Source organism: Tenebrio molitor, chromosome 4, assembly GCF_963966145.1.
Source record: "Tenebrio molitor chromosome 4, icTenMoli1.1, whole genome shotgun sequence".
Taxonomy (NCBI): domain Eukaryota; kingdom Metazoa; phylum Arthropoda; class Insecta; order Coleoptera; family Tenebrionidae; genus Tenebrio; species Tenebrio molitor.
The window spans coordinates 23,648,362-23,673,402 of NC_091049.1; the positions used below are offsets into that span (position 1 = coordinate 23,648,362).

The following is a 25,041-nucleotide window of genomic DNA, read 5'->3' on the forward strand; positions in this document are numbered from 1 at the left end:
TTTTCATTAATTTACAATTTTTTAGTGATAGTGATTTTGATTTAGTGCGGATGTGATTTCGGTACTTTTGACACAATCGACAATCAAAATGAGACTGCGGCTTCCTTTAGCCACCAACCTAACGTTTTGTATGATATCTACAAGTGCGCAAGCAAAAACAAACGAAATGCCAAAAACAAAACGAAATTATAAAGACAAGTTAGCCCAATGGACTGATGACAAAAAATATAATTTCAAAACTGATAATTTGTTTGCCAGGCGAACAGTCGCTAAATTCAATGTAATCCATAATTACAATAATAACTAAATAAAATAATTTGACTACTACTTTTATATGCGTGTAAAATACTGTTAACTTTCAAATTTTTTGTTTGTTTTTTTTTTATTTTTTTTTTTAAATTTGAAAAATTTTTGTTATATCTTTTAATAAAGTACTACTGGGATTTTCTTGGCACAAGAGTGAGACGTCGCCAACTCCGACCGGAGACGCTGAATGGCTTAAGAGTGGCTCTGGAGGAAGAATGTGCTCAAATACCTCAAAATTACATTGCCACTCTCATTCAAAGTATGCCAAATCGTTTAAGAGACGTTATAAAAGCTCGTGGTGGTAACACCCGTTATTAATGTTGAATTAGTAGTGTTATTGTAGGGCTTAATTGTTAATTGATCAAATATTCCATTATTTTTGTAAATTTAACTTTTCTTCATTTCATTTTTTCATTGTAAAGATGGTGTTACTTAGTTATTTAAACACAATTTAAGAGATTTCATGATTTTTCATGTACCACAATAACAGTTTTGTTGGTGTCCGGAATTTTTTGAGCGGCAGTGTATTTCAGTGACGCCTGTTTTTGTGCCTTTTTTGATAATTTTAGCGCCTAAAAGTGTGTTGTAACGACCTATTTTAGGCGCCTATTTCTATAAATTTTAACCGCCTAAAATCCGGTCTTTAAAATACGTCCTACGGAATTGAAAATGCAACCCTTAAGTCATTTACAAAGTTAACGTGGATATTTGCTTTCTTATAAATAACACGAAACATACAGGGTGATTTACGAATAGTGTCTGATTGATTTACAAAAATATAATTACATTTTTTGACACATTTGATTAATACTATTGATTTATTTTTCTGAAATCGGATTACTATGATCCCAAAATTTTATTCAAATTGAAAAACAGCGATGATTATGAGAGAGTAATTTGTATTGCAGGAATAAAGGAGCTAAATCAGACATTATTTGTGAATCACCTAGTATACAATTCATCCATTTTCAATATACATTACTGTTAGGAAATTTTCTTTTTTTGTTTTGCAATGAAAATGTTTTATTTTTTCTAATGTTGCACATTCAAAGTGGGCGTTTTAAATTTTGTCAAAAAATTTGACACTGTCAGATTATAACGGGCCTTCAAATAAATTTATATTTAGAACAACCTATGGAAATTCAATTGTTTGCAACAGTTTTCCAGCGTAGAAAATGACACAAGAAACGTCTGACATTTTAACGAAATAAAATTAGGTTCGAAAATATTTTTAATTTTTATAGTGCATTCTATCTATTCCCCCTCCACGGAATATGACAATATGAAATTGGGAAAAAGCTTACTTTGTAACCTCTGTAACTCCGAAGAATAATTGGTTACTTTACGCTGTTAACAGAATTAGAATGTCGCCTACGCCTACTTTAAATATATATTTATTTGAAGGCCCCATATTTATTATTGAAAAAAACACAATTAAGTAGCGATATCATGGCAGGGCCCTAGGCAGGGTTATTAAGAGAAAATGCCTCATTTTAGAGACAGAACAAAGTGTTCATCGGTGTTAAAAAAAATTGGTAAGTAAATGATCAAAGTTTGGGGAAGATGCTAGTTGACCGAATGGTTGGGGAGATTTTTGCCGTAAGTTGATAAATCCACTTAATTTAAATTGATCTATTTAAAATGTTAAATTCAATCTTATGCTTCCGCTCTGTGTCCTGCTCTGAAATTTTTTCGGTAAAATCTATTTACGTACACCTACTCACCTACTGATTTCAATGCCGGTATATAATATTAACCTGTAGATACCATATTTTAAGTAAAATATTGAAGACTATAATCGATTCACGATGAATGTGGATAAGGGGTCGCTGTGATTTATTTTTATCATGTTGGATAAACTGACTCAATTTTATATTTTTTCCTGTCAGAAATATGACATGATTGTTCCGACGTTTAAATTTGAACAATGTTGTTTAATTTAATTAAACCTTGCACATTTGTTTTTTTAAATATTCAAGTTCAAATTTCAGAGGCTTTCATTCTCAGATTATGATTTAATACGAAATATGTTCCAGCTGGCAACTCTGTTACCGTTTCCATCACATAATTTAACCTTAATTAAAGTCAAACTAACATAACTAAGGCTGGGACTTTCTTGGATTTTGGTATTCGAATAGTTATACACCGTTCACGTTGTATTGATCATTGGTAAATTCGCATTATGTTGGTTTTCTGCACGTCACTATTTACAAACATAACCACATAGCCAAAAAATAAAATTATTTGACCTTGAAATACTGAATTTACTACGCTAAATTCGCATTATGTTGGTTCCCTACATCTCACTATTTTAAGAATCACATAGCCGAATATTCGAATAGTTATTCGAATTTTCGACTATTCGAATATTCGAATTTACACTTGTTCGAATTTTACATAGTCACCTATTCAAATATTCGAATAATTCGAATACGATTCCCAGCCTTAAACATAACACGAAAGCCATCAATTTCTATTAGGGAATTTTATTTGCTCCCTAGCTATTACCAACAATGTTACCAGATGTCACAGCCACCCGTTATCCACATTCATCGTGGATTGATTATACATATACACTATTCTTTATCTTGGTGAGTGGTCGATGCGATTAAGCAAGCCATAGGTAGCTTTGTAAGTTTTACTTTTTCCACCAAATTTTTGTGTGGTGTAAATCACATATTAACTGTCATCACTGTCATTCAGATTCAGAATAATAAATTATAAAGGTGTTTTTTTTTTCGTTGCTATGATATGTTAGCAATGATGCCGTGTTTGTGATCTAGTCCCCCAGGCTAAATTTCATCATATTTAACACTGATGAAGAAACGGAATTCAAACGTATTCGTGAAAGAAATGTTTGGATATGTGTTGAAACCACCTTTGAAAGTTGGCTCATTGAATTATGTCCCACATCAATAACAGAATCATTTAATTTTACAGATAGTTCAGTTGTAACTTCCAAAAGCTCTTGCGCGTTAATAAAAGGCCAAAAAAAAAACAAAAACAATTTCTTCATGTTCCATGATTAGCCTAAATTGTGTACCTTCTTTGGTATCCGTCTTTTTTAACACACCCAATATTATAGATATAAGGGATTACATTCATTTCAGATCAACATATGTGGTCCGATAATTCTGCCGATGTAAAACCCACTACTGTAGCAATTCCATCCAGAGAAAAATCATGTTTAATGTTTTATGTTTCTTTATGTAAAACATGCGTTTTGAAGATTCCAAAATTAAACCATACCTACACGTCAACAAATGTAGCAAGAGACTATGATGTACACTCTTGGCAATCTCGTCAATTGAACTTAGAATTTAAGGAAAAAACATTAACTTTTTTCAAAGAAAAAACAGATATTGATACCAAAGGCCACTGGGGAATTGACATCAGAGAATGTTCCGAAATTGTAGATGATAAAGGTAACATTTTATTATTTATTTATATTTGCATAAGTATCTGTTCAATTTTATTTCAGTAATTTACAGGACACAAATAACTGACAAAAATCAGACCAACTCTATTTGCCAAATTATGTCATCCGTCGGTAAAAGATCCAAAAGAAATGCTCCTGCAAAAGAACAAAAAGAAGGATCTGAATGTGAAGCGGGAAAATTAGGACCGCCACACTGTGACGTCAGTTGTGAATCTGTATTGGGAAAGAAGTATAAGTTTTGTGAAGAACATCGCATTTGTGAAAACACAAAATGCAGTTGTGCTTGGGGATATACAGGACTGCGGTGTAATACACGTGAGTAAAAATTTTGAAAATAACATACAGGTGTCCGCACGAAGTGTTTGGATGTGTCTATCTGATATCTGTAAGGTTATAGTCTAAGATCCCACTGCATGATTTCTACGTTCATCTGTTTTTTAATCAAAATACCATTATTATAGATAATATTGAATAGAGAAATATGTTTCTGCAGGATTGCCTATCAAAATATGGCCGCAAGTATTTTTTAATTAAAATTAAATTAATTAATTTTTTCCAAACAGTTTCGTTCACTTGTTTTTTACATAAATTATAATTCATTTCAAAGAGAGATGTGTAAAGAACTTGAAAAGTTTGGGTTGCCATTTCTCAGTTGGCCGCAACCCTTTGGCAACCGGGTGTAAACATGCACCTCTCTGTTTAATTTATAACTTCATAACGTATCCTCATAAATTATACATCAAATTAAAGCTAATTTTTTTCTCTACACGATGGAATACGGTTGCTTATGGAAAAGCGGCCGCAAATAGGGGTAACTGTTAAAGATAGATAAGAGCGAAAGAGAGTTAGCGCACCACACCGTGCATCAGATAAGGATGCATTGTGCGTGGTTAAAATAAAAATGACGCTATCTAATTGAGCAAAAATGACGTGAAGTTGGCAACTGAGAAATGGCAACCAAAACTTTTCAAGTTCTTTACACATCTCTCTTTGAAATGAATTATAATTTATCTTAAAAACAAGTGAACGAAACTGTTTGGAAAAAAATAATTAATTTAATTTTAATTAAAAAATACTTGCGGCCATATTTTGATAGGCAACCCGGCAGAAACGTATTTCTCTACTCATAATCATCTATAAAGATTGTATTTTGATTAAAAAACAGATGAACGTAGAAATCATGCAGTGGGATCTCGTACTATTACAAAGTTAGGATTTAAGTGAATCCACATGGGGACGTAATTTAGTACAGTTTTGTTATTGTTATGTTATGTTATGTTATTATTCTCGATTTTTTTATCCACAATAATATTACATTTTTATACATCAAAATTAAAATATCATAAGAACTCTGTGTAATTTAAAATGTTGCAAATGGGAGTGGCTGATGGTTGAGTAGTAGCATGACACCTGTCTTAAATTACGTCCCCACCAGAAATAGACGCATCCACTCTATTCCCCTGGACATCCGGTATAATATCTACCTGTATAACACATCAATTATATAGAACTATGACAATTTTCTAGGGTGCGAAAACGGAAAATGGGGACTATCTTGTAAAAAATTATGCCAATCAGATTGCGGGACATGTGATAGAGTAACTGGAACTTGTGGGAACCATTACTTACTATGTAAGTAACTTACTAGTAGATGTACATTTTTTAGTGTGCGATTGTGCTCCAAGTGTTCTGCTTTAATTGATAAAAATTGTTTATATGCACTCAGACTCCACTTTATGTGGATTTGCTCTTCGTTGTTTCACTAGTTAAAGAAATTTCCGTTTATTAAATAAAATAAATACATACATAGACTTCTGAACTACGTCATACGAGTTTAGTTATAACGTCTTTTCCTTTATCTACCGAAAATCTAAAGTAATTCGAAATTTTTGCTAAATTTGTAAATTTTTTTCTTCAGTTTTTCGAACCCTTTAAAAGGTTGGAAAGTGAGCGATTATATGTGTACTTTTGAACCGGTCAGAAACAGTGAAAAAGGAGTCAGTAATCGGTTAGTAATGAAACCCAATACTGACCTGTGAGGGCGCTACTATCGCACCAGTCGCGAAAATCTTTGTACGTTTTTTCGTATCGTAGTTTGTTTTTTTCAGGTAAGAGATTGAGTGTAAATTTTTGTGCGGATTCCCGCAATTCTGGGGGGTACATTCTATTTTACTATGGCATATTTTGTTTGTTAAAAAATCTGGGCAAATGCAAATTTGGTGGCTTTTGTGAACTCAAATTTAATAAAATCTCAATCGTGCAGCCCTACTAAGTGTTAATATTTTGCCGAAATAAACAATAATATTATGGAGGTAGATTTCTATTTATATTTTATTATTATAATGTTGCTTGTTATTAACGAGAACTAGCTCACCTCGAGTCAAGTCTCTCGGTAAACTACAGTTCTCTCGACAGGAATGGAATACTTTTCCCCTCGGTATGTAATGTACTATAAATGTATTCAAAAATTAGAAGGAAGATAAACTAGGTATGCATTCAGATTTTTATGGGCCATAAATTTGTTTTAAAAAGATTTTTTAAAAATAAATAAAAATATGTCGGGAATATCACTGTGTCTACTTATTTCGGCACTCATCATAATTGTTTTTTTACATGTTTTTCACTATAAAAGCACAGCAAGACTGTAATTGCGTAAAATGGCGGTGGTGTGTTTACTAAACACCAGGGAAGCGCGTGTAATGTGATTTTGCTTTATACGTTTTTGTGAAGCCAGTGTGCAATATCTTCAATATCTTGTGATATGTATTAGGTATTTCTCCAACGCCTCGTTATTTAAACTTGCTCACGTGTGCAAAAAAATGGCGCTTTAGAAACTCGTTGTTTCGGCTCGACGCGAGGGTCGCAGGTTCGATTCCGACCCAGGGAGAAATTTAAAAAAAATAGAAAAAAAAGGCTATATTCTGTCTCGTGATTCGGAAGTCACGTTAAGCCATTGGTCCCGGTCTATTGAGTTCGTCATCATGCCCCTCATAGATTTGTAAACCAGTCCTAGACTGTGTAACAAATTTTACTAAAGTCCATTCAAAAAACATCTGTACAGTCAAAATTAAAATTGCAGTTGTTAGGTTGGTTAAACCACTAGTTATTTTCATATTGCCCAGTTGTTATTTATGATTTTCAATTTTTCAAACTATTAATTTTTTTAAATTGACATTGTCAAATAAATTGCAAAATTATTTAAGTGTATTTTGTAAAAAGGTTAAAATGGAACGAACTAGGGCGGTTCTACTGGCGCGAGAGAAGAGGGCCATAAGAAATTATTATGAGAAAAAAACAAAAAAGTGGTAATAAGGGGAAGAAATTACAAATTTGTGCCAAAGCTTCTCCAGTATTGTTAACTAATAATTGATGTTCATTCTTGTGACTCACAAATCAAAATTTTGCAGATAAGTGTTAATCATGTGTTAAATAATGTTCTTCTGATTCTGAATAAATGAAACAGATTAGTTTATTTTGAATGATTTTGGTTGTTGTTTAATTTGTTACCTGTTTTCAGCTTGTCGTGTGTTTTTTATAAACTTTATTAAATTGCTCTAATTCATTTAGTTGCTGCATTTTGCTTCAAGTGTACAAAGTAATGAATGATTCAAAACATAACCTAAATATATTTTGTAACTAGATTTTGACGTCGGTACACTCTAGCGAAAATTTTTAATACCCAAATACAGTCAAAACAAACATTTTATTTAAAATTTAGTTTTGACAGTCCAGGAGTTTTTTTTAAATTTACTATATGTACTATTGCGGGCAAAAAAAGTGGAACATCAACGTCATTGTCTTGACTTTTAATGTGAAATAACCCTTATCTGATTCTAACCCTACTTTGAATTGATTGACGTTGTCATTAAGTATTGTAGGTTGCAGGGAATAAATGTAAGTAAGCACACGTAGTGAATATTTATTTAATTCAAAGTTCCAATCAAAATCTACCTTTATCAAAAGAAGAGGGCATTTGGAAAAGGAAAATAGGAGTATAAAATAAAATTTTAAACTGTCAGCTTGAATAGTGTCAAATTTCTATGACAATAATCAAAGGCAAAATGACAATAAAGCTTGAACTACATTGAATTTTTCAAAACTGACACAAGTTTGATGTCCCACTTTTTTTGCTCGCAATAGTACATATTTGTTTATTTGTGATAAAATTATTTTTGTTATTTCTGTTGTAGTTGGCAGCGTAGGGATATCAGGGCTGCTTTTATCACTAATAATAATTGTCAGCATGAAACGGCATAATTCAATTAAATGTTGGAAGCAAAGATATCAGGGGGTCTCCACAGAAATCAACCAGACATGGATTTAATAAAAGAGTCAAATCTAAATGCTGAAGTTTATACGTGTCTCAGAAATAAGTTCATTGATTTTAACTTTAACTCGCGCAGATAACGATCTTGCTATCGCTCGCTTGTTAGATACTGTGCTCACATGTAAAGTTCTATGTAATGGTAAATAACTTTTTCGTGTTCGTTTCCTGGGATATATAACCGGGAAAGTGGTATATAACTATATATATAAACTTTCCCGGTTATATACCTAACTTGATTTGTTGCATTTCGTTTCAAGTCTTCAAAACATTTTTAGTTCAATGATTAAAAAGGAAAACATAACCTAAATACACTCACCGGCACAAAATTCGATCTATGTGCATTATTTGAATTAACTTTTTTAATTAAGTTTTATTTTATCTACCAAATTTTATTTTTGGTTTATTGATGAGTTTAGAAGGATTGTAACTCAATTTTAACGTAATTAAACCAAAACTTACACTTTATTTCTCTAATAACAAAAAAGAAACAAAACCTCTTAAAAATTTAACACGAAATGTAATAAACTAAAAACTCATTATCGTATATTGCCTCTTCTAGATTGAATTACAGTTTCCATTCGTCTTGCCATTCTTGAATGACTGCTGCACTTAGGTTTCTCAAGTTTGCAGGAGCAGGAGTTCGGACTTTAACTCGTCTTCCGACCATGTCCCAAACATGTTCGATTAGATTAAGATCGGAACTTCTTGCAGGCCAAATCATATGGTGGATTTCAACTGTGTCCAAATACTCATTTTTATGATTTGAGCAATGTTTGGACGGGCATTATCGTGCATTAGAATGGAGTCATTACCAATAAATGAGGCAAAGGCCAAAACATGTGGTTCCAGGATGTCCCTAATGTACCTGTTTGCTGTCATTGCCCCTCCATTTACCACCACTAATTTGGTGCAAGCTTCCATACTAATGCCACCCCACATCATGATTGAACCACTACCAAAACTGATCCCTGGCACAAAATTGCACTGAGCAACCCTTTCGTCAGTCCTACGCCATACTCTTTGACGGCCGAGGCAAAATCTTGACTCATCAGTGAAAAGAATTCGACCCCATTCTTCAATTCTCCAGTACACTAATCACGAAGCAATGCGTGTACGTCATCGATGACGGTTTTGCAGTACCAATTTAAAACTGTAAAACTGCGAATTCTATCGTTCAATTGTTGGTAATTTTTATCGTTGAGGATTGGCATGTCGAGGAACCAGTTTTTAGTTTACATCATCATTTAATTTACATCATCTTGTTAATCGACAATGATTAAAGCAAATTGTGAGGTTAGAAGAAATCGTCGCTGTTGTTTAGTGTTTACGTCCCTTTTGAGATCCTCGTTTCATTGCTTTCCTACGTGTAATAAAACAACTCTTTTCAGAGCTAACTTTTGCCTGTGTTTTTTACGATCCCTGCAAGTTTCAAAACATTCGAAAATGGCGAATATTCCCGTTGACTAACGCAGATAAACGTAGTAATGTCGTGACGTCATGGATGTGTACACGTGTGTACACGTGTGTACACGTGTGTACACGTACACGCATTGCTTTGTGATTCTGACTACCTATATTTAAATTATGTTATAACTGTAGGGGTTAAGATGATGGGGGTTAGCGATAGTGTAGAATTGTAGGTTGTTAAATGTAAGTGCTTATTCACAATGAACATAAGCTTTACATAAGACATAAGAAATTTATGATACATGCAGTGTATATGCAGGATGTCCCAAAATTGGCGTACAAACTACTTACTACCTTATCGAGGATGTCTACATGTACACTTGCTTTCAAAACTTTCGCGTACACATTCAAAATCAAGTAACAACGATTTTGCAAAATTTAAGCAGTGTGAACGGGTAATTTTGAGATTAGGTTAAAGGTGACATTGACAGCAATTAAAAAAATTAAGATCGGTCTTGTACTCACGGTCCCTTCTTGTTCCCACCTCTTCTTTACTTATTATCTGTAGAACAGTGCTTTTATTTAGCCCATTATGAGTAGCAACCCTACTTATGGACCACTCCTCTTCTAATTTGGAAAGCATCAAAACTTTATCTTGCTCTGTCAGTCGAGGCATTTTGACTTTTCAAAAGTTTAAATGTCAGAATTGATTAATTACAACCCTGATTTAAAATAGGTGTACGCGAAAGTTTTGAAAGCAAGTGTACATGAAAAAAATATGGAAAAAATGTTTCCGACAAAAAAATTAATTATTTTTATTATTATTATTAACGGTAATACAATGTAAACAAAGATATATTCGTACATTATTACCTTGCAATGTTACCGTAGTGGATTTAAAATAATTTTTTCGATTTCCAAAGCTTCCAAATTCTCTATCATGCAGGACTAGATCTTGGTAGTGAGTGACCTTGTATTTTGTGATAATATGTACAATTTGACGTAGCTGTCATGACAATTTCATACATATACATATTTCAAAATAATTGACCTGTTAAGTGCCACTTTCAAAGACCTCCAAATCAGCAAATAAGTCCAATAGGATTTTTTAAACATTTTTCTGACGTTTACGGTAATCTCTTCTACACCGTAGTGCACCGTTAGTACGCCATTTTTGGGACACCCTGTATGTACTATTAATTTTTATGTAACTTATGAGAAGTGATCTCAATGAACATTATTGTTGTGTACAAAATGGCATGAAGAATCATATTCGAGTTATATGGACACATAAATTATTTTCTAATTGCCCAAATTTACAAATTATTCTTAGGTATCTCTTATGTATTTCTTATGTTTATGTCTTATGTCCATTGTGAATAAGCACTAAAGGGCCAATAGACCAACATTTTCTGTAAACTGGTTTACTCCTGAATTACAAGGCATGAAAGAAACCGTTCACTTCTTAAAAGGTGCTTATTATAACTTACATAAAACACCTCAACTTAAAAGAATGTTTTGTACTTACAGGAACAAATACAGTAGTGCCGTAAAAAATGCCAAAATAAAAGCAAACGAGCTGTACATACAAAAAAATCATAAGAACTCTCGTGCTATGTGGAAGGTAATTAATCAATACAGACCTAGTTCTTCTAATGATAATCCTTCTTTATCCCCAAATCAATTAAATTATTATTTTGTAAACATCGCTGAAAACCCGATCCAGTCATTACCAACCTGCTCACTAGATCCGATAAAGATTATGAATAATGATTTGAAGGCTGTCGACAAACTATTCAATTTTAGGGAAGTTACCTTCAACGAGGTGAGAACTTGAAATCTTCTACTACCAAAGATATATATGGAATGAATCACGAATTATTAAAACAAATTAAGGAAGTAATAATTGCCCCCTTCACTAAATTAATGAATTATTGCATCCGGACAGATATTTTCCCAAACTGTTTGAAAAGATCTATTGTAATACCGATTTTTAAAAAAGGTGATAGAAATGATTGCAAAAACTATCGTCCTATTTCCTTTCTGCCAGTGTTTTCAAAAATTTTCGAAAAACTCTTACTTCTGCAAATCGTAATTTTTTTCAATAAAAACAATTTATTTTCCAATGCTCAATTTGGTTTTAGAAAAGGTCTTTCTACATCCAGTGCAGTGCTTTCTTTTATTGATAATATTGTCAGATCTTTTGAAAAGAACAACCATTATAAAGTAATATTTTTGGACTTAAGTAAAGCGTTCGACACGGTGTCCCACGATATTTTAATTAAAAAACTTGGATACTATAAGTTCTCTTCTAGTAGCATTTCCATGATAACTTCGTACCTTAGTAATAGAACTCAAAAAGTAAAAGTAAATGGTGTTTTTTCAGAAAAATCTAGAACAATTCACGGTGTTCCGCAAGGATCCATCCTCGGTCCCGTTCTTTTTTTGATATACAGTGAGCGGCAAAAGTATGGAATAAATTCATTAAAAATTAAACAATTTTTTTTTTTCGAAAAAATCTTTGAACAGGTCGATTTTAGTTTATAGAAATATTTTAATACAAAATAAAATTCCAAGCAGTCATTTGTTTTCGAGTTATGACGGCATCGATAGTTTTTTTAAATAGAAACTCCCTATTTTTTTCTTGATTCTGATAGCCCTTTTAATTGTCTAAATGCCAGTATAAATTTTGTTACCTTACATAAGGAAATTTTTAAGAAAAAAAATAATAAATTTGGAAAAAATAAATTTTATAACGAACAAAAACAAGTCAAAAACTGTGTTAGTAAGTACTTAAATTATGGAATTAAATGTTCGAATTGCCATCCCCCAGCTTGTTGACAAAAAGCAAGTTTATGAAAATTCCCCCTGTTTTAGTTTTATCTAGTTTTATCTCCGCACCCAATCAAAATTAAAATTTCTATACGTTGTGTTTCTGTTAGATGAGTCATTTTCGAAAACGTTTTGTAAAAAACACATACGAATGAAATTTACAGTAACATTTGACTGTTTGATTTACCTACTTGATTTTTTGACTTGTTTTTGTTCGTTATAAAATTTATTTTTTTGTTCGACACTGTCAGAATTTGAGAATTTTATTCTATGTGAACGGATTTTGATAAATGTCACAACTTGTCAAAACGAAACGTCAAGCTAATTTTAAAGGTTTTAAGCGATTTGGAGCCTTTAAGAGGCTCGTCGAACAAAAAAACGTTGTATTCAACTCGTTCGTGTGTAATTTACACACAAACTCGTCAAATAAACTACTATTTTCCGACTTTATTTTTTTTTTCTCAAAAATTTTCTTATGTAAGATAACACATTTTTACACTCATTTAGATAATTAAAAGGGCTATCAGAATCAAGAAAAAAAATAGGGGGTTTCCATTTTAAAAAAACTATCGATGACGTCATAACTCGAAAACAAATGACTGCTTGGAATTTTGTTTGGTGCTAAAATATGTATTTTTATAAACTAAAATTGACCTGTCCAAAGATTTTTTTGAAAAAAATTTTGTTTAGTTTTTAAGGAATTTATTCCATACTTTTGCCTGTATATTAACGACTTACCATCTTATATTCCACAAGTTGATACAGTTCTTTATGCAGATGATACTACTCTCGGTCTGTCAGAGGCATCAGCTGTCAGCTAAATTCAGAAATAAATAGCATTCTTTCCAAAGTACGAGACTGGTTATTGTCAAATAAATTGCATTTGAATAACGAAATAGTTATTTACACTACGAGAGAGGAAGGTAAAGCTTTTGTTCACGCGAATTGCATGTTCGGCCACGACGCGCAGCGGAGTGGACGATGCAATTCAAGTGAACAAAAGCGGCCTTACTCTCGAGTGCTGTATTTGATTTTGTTCGATACCAGACATAACTCCTTAGAAAATGAGTCTGTAACTTTATATTCAAAATTTTAAATAAAATTAAAATAAAATAAATAAATCACATTTTCGGAGAGATCTGTTGCTATGGAAAAAAATAAAATACATAATAAACAAAGTTTTGCAAAGTCAATAAAGTGATTGTGCACACCACGTTGTGGAAATGGATGACGAAGAATTCTGTGTTCCTGATGACGTCCTGGAAGAGGCAAGTGCCGCGAAGTACCAAATGGTGCCTACGAAATCAAAATTACGATACCAGAAAGAATTGGAAATATTTACACAATGGCAGACCGAGATCAAGGGAAAAGACGAAAGCAGCATCAGCGCGGTTATTCAATGTTGAAGAGTACTATGGCGGCCAAAAAATTTTGGCCGTCACTTTCTTGACATTCAAGTAAAGTGTAAATAAACCTTTAGAAATCGTAACCCCACTTTCGATTCTTGTCATTTTGACAATCAATTTAAACTGTTTGAAGCTCAGATATTCCAAAAATCCGACATGAATGAACAAAATTAGAGCAATCGTACATAGATAACCCGAGGTAAACGTTCTGTGTAATAGAAATGACAAAATAATTTTGAGTTTTGAAATTTACCATCCAAAAATAACGTACATAATCAAGACGGTAATCATGATGACAATAAAGTACGGATTACAATTTTCTTTTTTTGAATTGACAGACAATGACGGCCAAAATTTTGTGGCCGGCATAGTACACTGTTTGTACCGTGCGATCATTTAAATTATAAATTAGAGTAGGCGGGTTTTTTTTTATACGATTGCCCAGAATGCCAATTGACTGATTAAATAAATGTGAGGTTACGGTTAACTTTATAGCGTTTATGTGTATTCTCTGGTTTATGGTTCCCATATTCAATAGTTTTAATTTAAAGGAAATGAAAGCAATAAAGAATAATGTAGTTTTATTGAGAATTACAGAAAGTGTTCAAAGTGTTCTCCCCCAGCTTCAATGCAACTGTTAACCCTCCGTTGCATATTTTCAAATGCATTACAGAAAGTGTTCAAAGTGTTCTCTCCAAGCTTCAATGCAACTGTTAACCCTCCCTTGCATATTTTCAAATGCATTTTCCAACATCTGAACGGTTATAGCGTTGCATGCCTTAAATAGTGCCTAGAAATAATCTAAATTAGAAATTTAGATGATTCAAAAACCACTGACTGTATCTTATTCGCGTAGGAAAATCTCGTGGGAGTAGCTCTTAAATGACGGTAATTTTATAGGAATGAAGATTTAAATTTTGTTTTAATATTTTGTGACGAGTTCCATTTCAGAGGTCCATCTCTTGGGCTAACCTGCAGTGAGGTTTTTTTAGGAGACTGCTTCGTTCTTGCTGAAACATCTGCCACAATCTCAGGAATTTTTTTTTGGGCGCTCCGCTACCGGCTTTTTGACCAACAGTCCCAACATTACAAAATTTCGCCACACATTTATAAATTTGTTGGACCAATTTTTGGTAATCTACAGGAAAATTAGGGAATGTGTTTTGAAAACGATTAACGCAGTGCTCTACAGAATACTTCCATTCGTCATTCTCTTGTTGTTCAGCGTTTATAAAATAATTCTAAGTAAGAAAAATGTTCTGTTCGAAATAAAAAATTTTGAAACATCACTTTGACAATTCAAATTTTAAATCAAATTGACAACAGTTAATAATGCCAACCTTATTTAAAATTCACAGCCCGCTCTAATTTATAATTTAAATGATCGCACGGTATTTCAAAACGTTTATATCTCCAGGTATCCAGGTAAGAGGTTTTTTTAATAAGCTATTAGTTGTTTTAATATAATAAATTGTACAGGTTCAACAGTCTCACCTCCTTTTTGAAAACAAAATGTAGAAACTATAAGCCGAAAAAAGCTACAACTTCTTGAAGAAACGATGTTTGCAAGTGTTTACTGGAAGCGGCGGACCAAGAGTGGATCCTTCAGAAAGTTGTACTGATGATGGGCATATTCGGTGGCCGTCGTGATTAATTATGTAAAGTGATGAATTGTTATACAGTGAGTTTTTTTTAAGACTGGCCATAGGGTTTTACAAGCTACATTTTTCAACCCCCTGTTAACTTTTGTCCTCATGAAAATATTCAACCCAGTTTTGTAGTAAAGTTGTGGGATATGATAATGTATTGAAACAATTTCAATTTAATAACCAGAATCAAGGAATAAGTTATAGCAAAAAGACATTTTTTGAATTCCGTTTGCTCTAATTTTAAATTTTCAGTAGGCTAAAATTTCACCTGACATTTGTAATTTTGATATGTAATTGATTATGTGATTGCTTAACTGCCTCTGGAGGCCATTTTGAACATTTCATTTAATTTTTATTAAAGTAAAGAAACTTGTTATAACATAAATAATGAATCTATCGTTATAAAATGTAAAATATTAATGTTCACACTATTTTTTGCAAATAACATTTTATTTGTAAATTGTCTATTACAACCATTTAGGTATTACAAATACAAAGTTAACAGGAGGTTGAAAAATTAGCATGTAAAACCCTCTGGCCAGTCTTTAAAAAACGCACTGTATACGTTATTCACGTTGAATTGAACATTTCAAGGTCAAATAATTTAGCAAACAGTGACATGCAGGTAAATACCGTTCACGATGGATTGAGCATTGCTAAATTCGCATTATGTTGGTTAGCTGCATGTCACTATTTACAAAACATAATTACAGAGCCAAAAAATAAAATTATTTGACCTTGAAATGTTCAACTCCACGTGAATAACGTTTAGTTATTATTGGTATGTAATTATTTTCAATATACAAATTCTTTTTCATAAAATCGAATTTCAATTATGCGTGAGCGAAAGTGCGTGAGCGAAAGTACGTGAGCGAAAGTGCGTGAGCGAAAGTGCGTGAGCGAAAGTGGAACCTTCACTCACTGGTAACTATGGATACAGACCCACTTTCTAGGGAGGTATCGAACAAAAACAGTTAACGTAAGTTTTACCTTGAAAAAAACATAAATCTCAAATGACGAAACTGAAAGCGCCAAATTTCTTGGTATTTTCGTAGACTCACATTTACTTTGGCATAAACATATTGATTTCCTGGCAAGCAAAATTTGTAAAAATATTTTTCTTTTGAGGAATCTGTCAAATTGTGTTTCACAAAAGACGCTAAGAAGTGGATATTTTCCTTTAATACAGTCTCAGCTACAATACTGCATCACCTTGTGGGGCCATTCTCCCGCTTCAATACGTTTGTTTAAGCTCCAACGTAGAGCAATAAGAATAATGGCAAATATAGGATATCGCACAGATTGTCGCCTATATTTTAATAAATTAAAAATTCTTACCCTCCCTTGTTTATACATATTAATATGTCTGCAATATGTCAAAAACAATCCTGATCAATATAAAAAGTTAAAATCCTTTCATAACTATTCTACAAAGAAAAGCGACTACAGTTTCGACCTTTTCAGATTGAACAGATCGAGACACGGTCTTAACTTTTATTAAATAAAATTTTATAATGTGTTACCTCATGTGTTAAGAAAGATGTCTCCAGACCTGTTTAAGATGAAAATTGAAAAATACTTTCTTGCGAAATCATTTTACTCGGTGGGGGAATACCTGAATGATAACTTTTCCGACGTCTTATAGGCTATAAGACAACAAGGGTTTTATAGACTATTTAAAAATCGAGGTCGTAGTTTAAATCAGAGCGACCGCAGGGAGCGAGGATTTAATAGACCGAGATTTTTAAACTATAAAACACGCGTTGTCTTCAAGATTTTTTCTAACACTAACATCTTATCAGAAATTTTAATAAATTTAGAAATTATTCGAGGCGCGTGACAATACACAAAATGTCAAGGTTGCCGTGGGTACTGTAACGTTTCGACTTCCTTGACTTTACCTCGATGATTTTTTTTTCTCCCTCATTTGATGTATTGTTGGGTGCCGCATTCCCTCGAATAAAATTTTGCGGAAAAATACGAAACAAATATAATGAGAAAACAAATATTTATGGATCCTACGTTGTGTTTTATTTTTCATTTTGTTTAATTAGGTTCTAACGAGAGGTTGTACCTTCGGAGGTTTTCCAAAATCTATATATTAATACGTGAAGGAAAACCTTTGTACCCCTTTTTAAGCAAATTGCGCGCACGGAGGGTTGTGAGATTTGGCATAGTTAAAGTTTATGTGGAGAAGGAGTGCAGAAAGATAAAATGTATGTATAATATACGGGGCGTCCCCAAAAAAAGAGACAAATCCATAGTGTAACGGTCCGAATAGGTTCGATAAATTAAGAATTTTAGTTTTAAAATAATTGCAACGAAATATTTTAAATACCGTTCATTTGCGACGGAAATGCTGGCCAGTTGTAAATTTTATTGAAGCCGTGTCGGCACCACATTCCTCAAGTGAAATCTGCCAACCTTTCTTTGAAAATGCAGGTACACGTCCTGTCCGAACACAACACAAAGATAACAGTTTTTATGGGAAAAGAAACATTGCAAAATTTACTCGTTCGACAATTTGTGTGGTCCAGTTAAAATCAAGGGATAATTGAATTAATAAATTTGATGTTAGCAGGTTTCAAATTGAGAGAATCACAAAATTAATGTTCATTGGGTTAATAATTTACTTTTTTTAGCATTCTCAAATTTGTGGCATATTTGTAATTAAAGGGCGAGAATTGCAAATTAGAAACAGAGCGCTTTATCGTAGAAAATAACTAGAATCGTTTGCACTTTTAGTTAGAAAAGTAACAAAGCAAAGTAGAAAGGGAGTCGGTAGAAAACAGAGAGGACCCGCTAACGGTAAAGCCAGGTAGTCGTAGAAATCAGACGTGTGAGTGAGAGAGAGAGAATGAAATTTACGAAGTAATTATTAATTAGAACTGTTTTGGGGAGTCAAACCAATGTAGAGCAAATTTTAGAAGTAGCAGGTCAATGCATGATATAACACTTGCGTAACAGCGTTTCAAGCCCAATTTAGGTTTCATTTTAATTCTGTTTGTTTCATTTTAATTATGTTTGTTTCATTTTAATTATGTTTGTTTTATTTTAATTATGTTTGTTTCATTTTAATTATGTTTGTTTCATTTTAAATTATGTTTGTTTCATTTTAATTATGTTTGTTTCATTTTAATTTTGTTTGTTTCATTTTAATTATGTTTGTTTCATTTTAATTATGTTTGTTTCATTTTAAATTATGTTTGTTTCATTTTAATTATGTTTGTTTCATTTTAAATTATGTTTATTTCATTTAATTCTGTCGAATTCTTGTTGCTGATTTTTATTATTGTATAGAGCCAGTAATTTAGTGTTCGTGTTAATACGGCTTGTCCCAATTTTAGATTGTGTTTGTTTCTTGATGCTGATTTTTATTATTGTATAGAGTCAGTAATTTAGTGTTCTTTTTCAGGCTTCTAATTCAAGAACAAATTTGTACATTTGGTCTGGTCCTAACAAAAGTCTAAATTTAAACATTTAAAATAATGGTGGAAAAACGGAAACTGTAATTTCAAAAGTTCTAGAGATTTCGAAAAGGCGTCGCGATCGGCGTAAAGTAGAACCGAGCTGATTGGTCACTTTGGTCAAGTAGGGGTTGCGAAAGTGGGATGCGCCGGAAATGATAAAACCAATTGCGGAACGGGAAAAGGGGCTTTTTTGATTCACTCGGGGTTTGATCTCCAAAGTAGCCGCAGGTACGTTCAGTACTTCCAGCAGCCATTTTGTGACCACGTGCTTAACATTTACAAGGTAAATTATTTCTCTAATTCTGGTACATTATTTGTAGTCGTGATTTAATTAGTCTACCAGCATTTTGTTCTTTATCGTTCTAAAGTAAAGATTATATTATTTTCGTGAGTATCTGATGACCACGTGACTCTTTAGAATTTGGTATTAATTTCTTTATCGCGAAGTATGTGATCTTCTTGCATTTACCGATTGGGGAATCGTGCTTTCATCAAGGGGAACTAGTATAAATTCATTATAAAACATTTTCATTTATTATGTAAGTTTTGGAGTCTCGAGATCGGGAAGCTACCGCCAGTGTCCGTCGCACTCAATTAGCTGTGGTCCGGCATAAGTGCACAAACCGCCATGTCACCCGTAAACGGGACAGTGACCAAACTAGGCCAGCTGACACGTGAAGAGAGGTACCCTTCGGCCCTGTTAGAACCTTTTTTCCTTTTTATTTTCGACCACCGGAGTAGACCGGGGTGATCTATGAGATTCCAGGGCATCGCGTCGGGTTCAATTTAATTGGGGTAATTGAAATCTAAATCGGATCACATAGTTCGCATCTCAAACTTCCATAATGCTGTTCGCGCCAGAAACTTCTGTATTTGCCCAGCGTAGTCATTTATTCATGAGTCAGGTCTCAATTCGTGGGCCTCTCGTTAGAACCTAATTAAGCAAAATCAAAATAAAACACAACGTAGGATCCATAAATATTTCTTTTCTCATTATTTTTGTTTCGTATTTTTCCGTAAAATTTCATCCGAGGGAATGCGGCAACCAACAATACACCAAATGAGGGAGAAAAAAAATCATCGAGGAAAAGTCAAGGAAGTCGAAAGGTTACAATAGCTCCCTTATTTATGGGAGGATGTTAATTATCTATACACCAAATTAAATGGTTATGAATAAACTATTAAATGGCATACTAAATTCACGTAAAACCCAAAGTGCTTCAAGGTTAAACTGTGAAAATATTTTTTCAAATACGGACACATACTTTTTTTTACTAATTCTGATAGAGATTCTTATTCTGAAAACAACAATGTATGACATGTGTAACCTCATATAAGAAATTTTGTTTTTTAAATAACAGTACATTTTGAAACAAATGACGAGCACCAAGCGAGAAGCTATCAAAATTCATTGCGTTACAATGTAATAAACTAACCAAATTAAGTTAGTTGGAAAAACAAAAAAATGACAAATGTGTAATAACATTTGGGATTGCACGCAGAGAGCGCAGTTTAAGCATCGACGATAGTAGCATTTTTTAACATTTTTTTGGTTTTTGGGTAAGTAACTGTACACTTGTGATACACTGTTCTTTTTAGAATAAAAAATCTCTATCAGAAGTGTTAAAAAAATTATATGTTCGCATTTGAAAAAAAATATTTTGACAGTTTAGCCCTGAAATCCTTGGACCTATATGTGAATTTATTAGGGCTTTTTGTAGCCTATTTAGGGCCATTTAATTTGGTGTATAAATAATTAAAATCCTTGGATAAATAAAGGAGTGAAATACAAAATTCTTTGACTATTAGTGGTTTGCCACAACATGAGTTAGTATTGAAAGTTAATTGGACGTTTTACCGATCAGAAACTTAAATACAAAGGAAGCATTAGTGTATGGAACAAGAATACGCATCAAGTTTATGCATCGCAATGCTATTGATTGCGAAGTTTTAACTGGAACCGAACGCAATAAGAGAATTTTTATTCCACGTATAAATTTAACATATTCAGGTACTATTTTACCATTTAATTTTAAAAGAAGTCAATTTCCAATTGTAGCAGCATTTGCGATGACAATAAATAAGTCTCATAAACAAACATTCGAAAAAATTGCAATTTTATTGAAGCAGCCAGTTTTCAATTGTACGTTGCAGCAAGTAGCGTTCGATCATCATTCAATGGTTTGAGATTTTATATTTCCGAATATGACGGCCAAGGCAGGCGTCAAACCTGAAACAAGAGGATAACCTCCGACCACAAAACAATGTACCATACGGCGAACGATACGACAAAAAGGCTTTCGGCTTTTTCTCCCGACAACCACGTGGCTGATCCGCTTGAGCGTGGTCGGTCCTGACGAGTCCAGAGCTCCACGTCCCGATTCGTTCGACGAGGGAAAAGACGACACTTAGCCCGGGAACGGCGGCAGTGGAGTTCCTCCGGGCGGTCAGAAATTTTCAGGTCTTTTAACAGGGAGTGAACGGTAAGGGATTAGCACTGGTGATAGATAAGAATGATCCGGTAATTAGGAATTACATTGCCTTTCCTAAAATTTTAAATTAAATATTTCTTTATAAGAAGAAATACTTTTTGCGACCAATGATTAAAACCATCTCTTTTTTGGTGGGATGCAGGGGTAAATCTCACTTATAAATAGGCCCAATTCAAAGTAAAATTTTTAGTTTAATTATTTCTTTAAAAGCGTCACCATGGAAACTGAGTGAAAAAGGCAAACTTGTAGTGAATGGTGCAAAATTTCGTCAAGCCAGAAAGTTATGTAATAAGTGATAACCGTATACGTTGGAGATGTAAAACCCCATGGCCAGTCTTAAAAAAAACTCACTGTATACTCATATCATGTACATAAATAGAGTACAATTCCTAAATGCCGTATGTCATTTTAATTTACCCTTGTAAATAAAATTGTTTCTCCCTCTCATCAGTGTATTTATTGCCAATTTTAAGCAAAATACTCGTCATTATAATCTAATCCGGCTACCACCCGTCGACTACCTATCGCAGTAATCCCCGATAACCTCGGGAGGAACTCGTCCGTTAAAAAGGGTTATGCAGGTAAAGAAGTGACCACCGGGAGGAACTCGGATACGCCCCCGGGAACACTCCAACACGGTTCCAAAGTAGGGTAGACTCGGAGGAGCAGCACACGGGTTGTCTCGGCTCGTACTTCCACCGATCACCCAACAAGGAATGCCCGGTGGCGCCTTCCGGTACCGACCACGCAAGTGCCCTAGGTACTTGTTACAACGTCATCCCATTAGTCTTATGGAAACGGATGGCTCGAACGTCCACAGACATACTCAAAAATGACCGATGAGGTTTCACAACCGTATCAAAATAAATAAATGAATTTAATAACAGAAGTTGGTGGAAATTTGACCCAATGAGATTTGACTAGCGGCCCTCGAATTGAGATCTGACGCACGAATAAATGACTGACCTGGGCAAATATAGGAATTTATGGCGCGAACAGCATTATAAGAGTTTGAGATGCGAACTATGTGATCCGGTGTAGATTTAAATTACCCCAATTAAATTGAACCCGACGCGATGCCCTGTAATCTCATAGATCACCCTGGTCTACTACGGTGGTCGAAAATTAAAGGGAAAAAGGTTCTAACAAGACCAAAGGGTACCTCTCTTCACGTGTCAGCTGGCCTAGTTTGGTCGCTGGCCCCTTTGGGGGTTACGCGGCTAATTTTGTGCTCTTACGCCGGACCACAGCTAATTGAGTGCTACGGACACTGGCGGTAGCTTCCCGAACTCGAGACTCCAAAACATACATAATGAATGAAAATGTTTTATAATGATTTTATACTAGTTCCCCTTGACGAGAGCACGTTTCCCCAATCGGTAAATGCAAGAAGATCACATACTTCGCGATAAAGAAATTAATACAAGATTCTAAAGAGTCACGTGGTCATCAGATACTCAAAGGAAATAATATAATCTTTAATTTAGAACGATAAAGAACTAATTGCTGTTTGACTAATTAAGTCACGACTACAAATAATGTACAAGAATTAGAGAAATAATTTAACTTGTAAATGTAAAGCACGTGGTCGCAAAATGGCTGCTGGAAGTACCGAACGTACCTCCGGCTACTTTGGAGATCAAACCCCGAATGAATCAAAAAAGCCTTGCTTCCCGTCCCGCGTTCGGTTTTATCATTTTTGGCGCACCCCATTTTCGCAACCCCTACTTGACCAAAGTGACCAATCAGCTCGGTTCTACTTTACGCCGATCGCAACACCCTTTCGATATCTCTAGAACTTTTGAAATTACAGTTTCCTTTTTCCACCATTATTTTAAATGTTTAAATTTAGACTTTTGTCAGGACCAGACCGACTGATTCTATACAATAATAAAAATCAGCACCAAGAATTAGACAGAATTAAAATGAAACAAACAGAATTAAAATAGAACAAACACAATTAAAATGAAACAACCAGAATTAAAATGGAGCAAACAGAATTAAAATGAAACAAACAGAATTAAAATGAAACAAACAGAATTAAAATGAAACAAACAGAATTAAAATAGAACAAACACAATTAAAATGAAACAACCAGAATTAAAATGGAGCAAACAGAATTAAAATGAAACAAACAGAATTAAAATGAAACAAACAGAATTAAAATGAAACAAACAGAATTAAAATAGAACAAACAGAATTAAAATGAAACAAACAGAATTAAAATGCAACAAACAGAATCAAAATGAAACAAACAGAATCAAAATGAAACAAACAGAATTAAAATGGAACAAACAGAATTAAAATGGAACAAACAGAATTAAAATGAAACAAACAGAATTAAAATGAAACAAATAGAATTAAAATGAAACAAACAGAATTAGAATGAAACAAACAGATAAAACAAACAAACAAATTAACCTTATTTTGAAACCTAAATTGGGCTTGAAACGCTGTTTCGTAGGTGTCATATCATGCAACTAAATTTCATTGGCCTGCTACTTCTAAAAATTGTTCTACATTGGTTTGATTCCCCAAACTGTTCTAATTAATAATTAATTCGTAATTTTCATTCTCTCTCTCTCACTCACACCTCTGATTTCTACGACTAAAGTCCTCCTCAAGAAATAGTCAATTTTGACTTAAATTGTAAATCATTTTACAATAGGACAGCCAACCATCTTATAACTACCATAAATTATTCCATTATACCCTCTAATTTTATTGCCCCTTTGTTGTGCAGTGCCGACTCAAGGAAGGACAAACATCAGGTAAATATTGCTGTTTGCTGTGTTCTCACACTCACTTTCTTATTATTATTTTTAAATAATAATTTCGGAATTACTTGATATATGATATCCCTAATTGCATCCAATTCAGCTGCAGAATAATTACTATCGTTTGATTCCCTTTTTTTTCCTTTCCAAATTTTCCGGGTTTCGGTTCCAAATTTTTGAAACGGTGGTTTCGTTGACTCCCGTTAATCGGGCTGTTTCTTTACCGACAGCTTTACATCCCGATTCTAATACATTTTTGTAGACATTTCTTACAATTTCTTTAGCATCGTTAGAGTAATGCTTCCTGTGTTTCTTTTTCAGCCCTGCTCTAAAAATTACAGATACCACTGTTATAACTTGGCATTAAAATATACCACCCTTATCTAAATTTTTTTACCTTCATTTTCCTCGTTATTATCAAAAATTGTTTCAACGTCAACCATCTCCTCCTCCTCGCAGTTCTCTTCAAAAGGACGCCACATATTTAAACACAGGTTATAAGTTGCAAAATACACTCTTTTTATTGTGGCGAATTCAAAATATTTCTATTCGCAGTGTACGAAAATCAATCGACAACTGAAGACAAAATTTCTTGAACAAATGCTTTAGGTAGACTTTCTCTAAGTAAGGGTTGCTAAATATACCTGATGCTTGTCCTTCCTTGAGTCGGCACTGCACGACAAAAGGGCAATAAAATTAGAAATTATTTATGGTTGTTATAAGGCGCTTTGCTGTCCTATTGTACAATGATTTACAATTTAAGTCAGAATTGACTATTTCTTGAGGAGGACTTTACCTGGCTTTACCGTTGTCTGGTCCTCTGTGTTTGCTACCGACTCCCTTTCTACTTTGCTTTGTTATGTTTCTAACTAAAAGTGCAAACGATTCTAGTTATTTTCTACTATAAAGCGCTCTGTTTCTAATTTGCAATTCTCG

General features: G+C 33.5%; 1 protein-coding gene across 8 annotated transcripts in view; it reads left to right on the forward strand.

Annotated features, from left to right (window-relative positions):
- Window positions 1-16,188, forward strand: part of LOC138127882 (uncharacterized) — a 29,771-nt gene extending 13,583 nt beyond the window's left edge. For 2 of the 8 annotated variants that reach the window (XM_069043970.1, XM_069043976.1), the window contains 4 exons: window positions 3,417-3,731; window positions 3,788-4,060; window positions 5,273-5,377; window positions 7,936-11,135. In XM_069043970.1, coding sequence (XP_068900071.1) covers window positions 3,417-3,731; window positions 3,788-4,060; window positions 5,273-5,377; window positions 7,936-8,069 — 827 coding nt within the window. In that variant the 3' untranslated portion in view covers window positions 8,070-11,135. Of the gene's footprint in view, window positions 1-3,416; window positions 3,732-3,787; window positions 4,061-5,272; window positions 5,378-5,663; window positions 6,316-6,964; window positions 11,136-11,865; window positions 13,433-14,709; window positions 15,143-15,196 lie in introns of those variants that run through there. The other 6 variants (XR_011158464.1, XM_069043975.1, XM_069043972.1 and 3 more) reach the window with 6 other exon arrangements.
- The last annotated feature ends 8,853 nt before the right edge of the window (window positions 16,189-25,041 follow it).